The sequence below is a fragment of the Tenrec ecaudatus genome, chromosome 9 (assembly GCF_050624435.1).
Source record: "Tenrec ecaudatus isolate mTenEca1 chromosome 9, mTenEca1.hap1, whole genome shotgun sequence".
Lineage (NCBI taxonomy): Eukaryota > Metazoa > Chordata > Mammalia > Afrosoricida > Tenrecidae > Tenrec > Tenrec ecaudatus.
The window spans coordinates 160,433,893-160,438,829 of NC_134538.1; the positions used below are offsets into that span (position 1 = coordinate 160,433,893).

The 4,937-nt window shown below is 40.1% G+C and overlaps 1 protein-coding gene across 1 annotated transcript; it reads left to right on the plus strand.

Moving 5' to 3' along the window:
• Window positions 1–743: 743 nt before the first annotated feature.
• LOC142456640 (olfactory receptor 2A2-like) lies at window positions 744–1,676 on the plus strand. The gene has a single exon (XM_075557789.1). The coding sequence runs from the start codon at window positions 744–746 to the stop codon at window positions 1,674–1,676; it is 933 nt and encodes a 310-aa protein (XP_075413904.1).
• Window positions 1,677–4,937: the final 3,261 nt, after the last annotated feature.

Below are 4,937 nucleotides of genomic sequence, written 5' to 3' on the forward strand. Positions count from 1 at the left end.
TACACCACACTGAACAAGTGATCCTAGTTTATACCATCAACTTTTGGACACATTAATGTTGTCTGCCTAACACTGGAAGGCAGTATGTTGGACATTGCTCTTTTCTCCCACCTCCTTCCCCTGACGAAAGACAGAACATGAGTCCAAACATGGAACCCAAATAGGACAGCCTACACAACGTTGATCTGTGCTGTTCACATATCAAAGTCCAATCAGGCAAAGAGGCCTGAGTGACTACTTCAGATTAAAGAAAAGAAATAACCTGGGACCTTAGTTTGTACCACTGATGAAAATGCAGGCAAAGATAGCAATTAAAAAGTCAATTATGACTGTGTTCACTTGTTTTAATCTGGTCATTGAATTATAGTTCAATTATGACTCTGCTTTTTCATGGGAAAGAATAATGAAGAATTTGAGGTAAATGGGCTTCAGGGGTGGACTATAAATTCAAATGGTTCAGAAAATAGGTGTAACCACATGTTCATCAGGAAAAGGAGCAATGAAATACACATGAAAATTTCATATTAGAGAGGACTGCATATAATTCTTGGCATTTTTATGGAAGTGTGAACTAATGTCCCAATAAAATACTAAAATGAAAATGGTAAACATGCAAAAAAGAAAAACGCTGACTCAACAGGGATCTTACTGAGATCATTGTGAGGTAAGTGATCCTGATTGTCATTCATTGTCATGTTCTGATCCAGGATCACAGTCGTGTACTTGACAAGCTGCCACAAGCAATGGGGGACAACCGCACACGGGTCACAGAATTCATCTTGCTGGGCTTTACCGTCTCTGCAGACATGGAACTGCTCCTCTGCGGGATCTTCTCCCTGTTCTACATCTTCAGTCTGCTGGCAAATGGGATGATCTTGGGGCTCATTTGGTTGGACCCCAGATTGCATACCCCCATGTACTTCTTTCCCTCACACTTAGCTGTCCTTGACCTACCTTATGCTACCAACAATGTCCCCCCAATACTAGGAAACCTTGCAAAACATGAAAAAATTATTTCCTTTGCCTCGTGTATTACACAGATGTATCTGTATATGATTTTCGCGGCCACCGAGTCCTTTATTCTGGTGGTGATGTCCTATGATAGGTATGTGGCCATCTGCTACCCTCTCCAGTACACTGTCATCATGAGCTGGAAGGTGTGTGTTGTCCTGGCTGTCATATCCTGGGGAGGTGGGATTTTCTTGTCCCTCATACATATAATCTTTCTCTTAAGATTGCCCTTCTGCGGACCCCAGGAAGTAAACCATGTCTTCTGTGAGGTTTTGTCTGTCCTCAGGTTAGCCTGTGCTGACACCTCAATTAATGAAATACTTATCTTCTCTGCCTGTATGCTTGTCATAGTCGGACCCATTTCCATCATGCTGGTCTCCTACATACACATCCTGAGGGCCATCCTGAAGATCCAGTCTGGGGAAGGCCGAAAAAAGGCCTTCTCCACCTGCTCCTCTCACCTCTGTGTGGTTGGGTTCTACTTTGGCATAGCCATGATGGTCTATTTAATTCCAGACAGTGATCAACGACAGGAGCAGCAGAAAATTCTTTTAATGTTTTATGGCCTCTTCAACCCAATGCTGAACCCCCTCATCTACAGCCTGAGGAATGCCCAGGTCAAAAGTGCCTTCTACTGGGTGCTGAAGAAGACCAGGACCATGTGAGGGATTGGAAGATGTGGTTCAGGGAGGCCTTTGTTTGTTGGTTGGTTTTGTCCCGTGAGATGTGTTTTGCTGATGGGATAAAACTCAAAGCAAACCCAAAGTTACATATTTGATTAAAGGGTAGTGTTTCAATTTTAGACCTGAGACTGGGACAAAGTCCAATTTTTTTAGCATAACTTCTTAATTTGAGTAGCTGTTTAGGCGGTGACAGAAAAATACAACAATGCCCTAACTCTTTGAAAATGTTGAATTATTAAAAATCAGAAATATGACTACTTGAAGAAAATTTTGGTTTTGAGTCTGGAAGTGACTCTCAGACTTCATTCAGGTTGATCAGGTAGGAGAAATATATTTGTAGCTGGAAACTACCAAGAAGTGTTGTCCCTAAGAGAAAACTCCTACAGAAATGAGAAATTTTATAGAGACAATGCCGCAGGGATATACACTTCTTCTACCTTCTCAGTGGGGAAGACAATAAAATAAGTAGCAATTCTGAAGTCCTTATTAGAAATACTTCGGAGTAATAAAGAAGGGAGACTGTATTAATCCAATAAAAATATCATAGTGCAGTCTTCAAGAATTAGGAGCAAATGCATGAAATGTACTTGTTTGAGTTTAAACTAACCTTGTACAAAGAATTTTGAGAAAACTCCACTGTTTCATCTATTTCTGGGTTGTAATAAGTATGAAGTGGGGAAATATGATCCCCATAGAGACCCTCAGATAAATTTTCCAGACGTCCTGCTTTTGGCGGGACATTCCCAATTTTTAAAAATTTGTCCCGTATCCCAAAGCATTTTTTAAAAGTCCCAATTTTGGGAGAGAATGCAAGATAAGCTAGGGTATACGGTTTTGGGCTGCCATGTGGCTATTTTGCCAGCATATGAGTTTATCAGTGGAGTCCCACTGGTTTCCCGCTTTACTAATGTTAAAATCTGGTCACCAAGAGCCCATTTGGTGCAGGCAAAATCATTTCTCTTTTGTGTGACAAAACACCCTCAAGATTTGAGAAAACTGGGGTAAAACACTCTTATTATGATGATAGTGGGAAATCCAGTAAGTCGGTTTTCAGCCTCACCTTTAGCTAAGAGATTGCTATTGATGTCAGTACAGGTTGGGTTGGGGAGGTGGAACAGATTGCATGGGGTGACACTAAGAGAGGGAGGCGACTACAAATGACAAGCTGTAAAATTTTGCGGAGTGTTTCAGCAGAAATTTATCCTATTTCTAAAGATATTCTTCTAGTTATTATGAAAACAAAAATATTTTTCTTAAGCTTACCTTGGATCAGGGGTTCTCACGACAACATGAGGAACTGTATTAAAGGGTGGGGACATTAGGAAGGTTGAGAACCACTGCCTTAGATGTTTCAAGATACCTGCAAGACTAAAGCTGAAGGCCAGTTCCCGCTTTTGAACCTAATTATATGCTCTGCACATCTTGAGAATGTTGTTGTTAGGTGCCGTTGAGTTGGTTCCAACCTATAGCGACCTCTGCAAAATAAAACAAAACACTGTATGGTCCTGAGCTATCCAGGCAATTGTTCTATGCCTGAATCCATTGTTGGAAGTCATTCTATATCCTTGAAGTCTTTACTCAATAGTACTTTTAGCAAAATTCTTCCCCCAAACACATAAAATAGTACATTCTGGAGAGGATGTCGGGTGACTGGAATGCTCGTCCATTACTGGTGGGCTTGCAGAATGGTGCAGTCACTATAGAACCTCCATGGCATGTCCTTAAGCAAATGCGGATGGAAGTCCTATATGAACCTATAGTCTCTCTATTCCATATATGTCCTAAATGATTACAGAACAAAACACGAATGCAGACATGCACACCCATCTTTATCACCGCAATTTATAAAACTGCAAAGCCATGGAAAATTCAAGATTCCATCTGAAGGGAATGCACAAACCTACTCTGGCACATACACAAAATGGAAGATTAGGCATCAGTACGAGGACAGGTCTGTAAACACTTCATGACAGGGACACCATTGGAGGACATTGCGTTCAACAAAAGCTAGCCATTTTCTGAAAGATAAAGATTTAATGGTGCCATTATTAGAAAGAAATAAACTACACGACAGGAAAGGCCTATGAGGAGAGTGGAGGGGAGGAAGACGAGGAAGGCAAGGGGCAGGAAGGGACAAAGGGGAACAAAGCGTCCCACGCGTGCTGTAGTTGTTCCGATGTGCTGGGTGATAGGGCATCTCCATGTATGCTGATATTCTCTGTGTGGGATTTTGTCCCCATAAATGGAAAAGATCATTAAGACCCTCCAGATTCCACACCCATCAGATCCAATCAATGATCTGAGTGATTATAAAAGTGAGAAAAGTACAACTGAGACTGATTTAAATTCTTTGGTTACACACACGCTAGTGTCAAACAAACAAACAAACCTCAGTGGTTTCTTTCACTAAAGTTCAAAGGATAAATTTACAAGTAATCCATTTCATTTCCAAATAATACTACACTGCTTTGCAAACAGCTATTGCTGTGAGTGCAGCTAAATTATATAAAAGTTACTAGACCTTATCCTCTTACTTCTTATTTTTTGTTTACTTTATTTTAACTATACATAATCACCCAAAAATGTTCCTATTGCTATTTTGAACAAAATTTAAAATTGCAAAGTTTGGTGAATATGGTTGAAAGTATATAAAAATCCTTTATACAATTTTGAAAAATCTCCGTGTGTTTGAATTTATTTACAACAAATGCTTTAAAAGAACAATCCTACTTTCATCAATCAATCCCTATATTCAAATAACAGAACTATAAACATGGGTTGTATTATAAATTTACATCTGTGGTTTCTTCTATAGCAAGTGAGTATCCAAAATAATCCACTCTTATTTTTTATGGAGGTAAAAATGATAGGTACATTTAATATAGCTCTGCCTCTTAACCATCTCTAAGTTTGTCAAGTCTTCTGCCATTCTTGTTCAATGTGTCACATCAGTTCTTGATATGACCTTGAAAATACAGCCAGAATGGTCCTCAGAAGCAAGGATGGGTAGACTCAGTCTCCCACACTTTGCACATGTTTTCAGGAGAGACCAGTCCCTGGAGGAGGACATCATGATCAGTAGAGGACCCGTGGTAATGAGGATGGTCCTCAACATGATGTATTAGCACAGTGTCTGGGCTCAAACATCACAACAGCTGTGAGGATGTCAAAGGATCAGGCAGTGTTGTATGTAGGGTCTCTATGAACAGGAATGGACTTAATGGCCCCTAACATCTAATTTAG

Coding starts and splice junctions, on each gene's coding strand:
- LOC142456640 (XM_075557789.1), top strand. CDS start 744: ATGGGGGACAACCGCACACGGGTCACAGAATTCATCTTGCTGGGCTTT.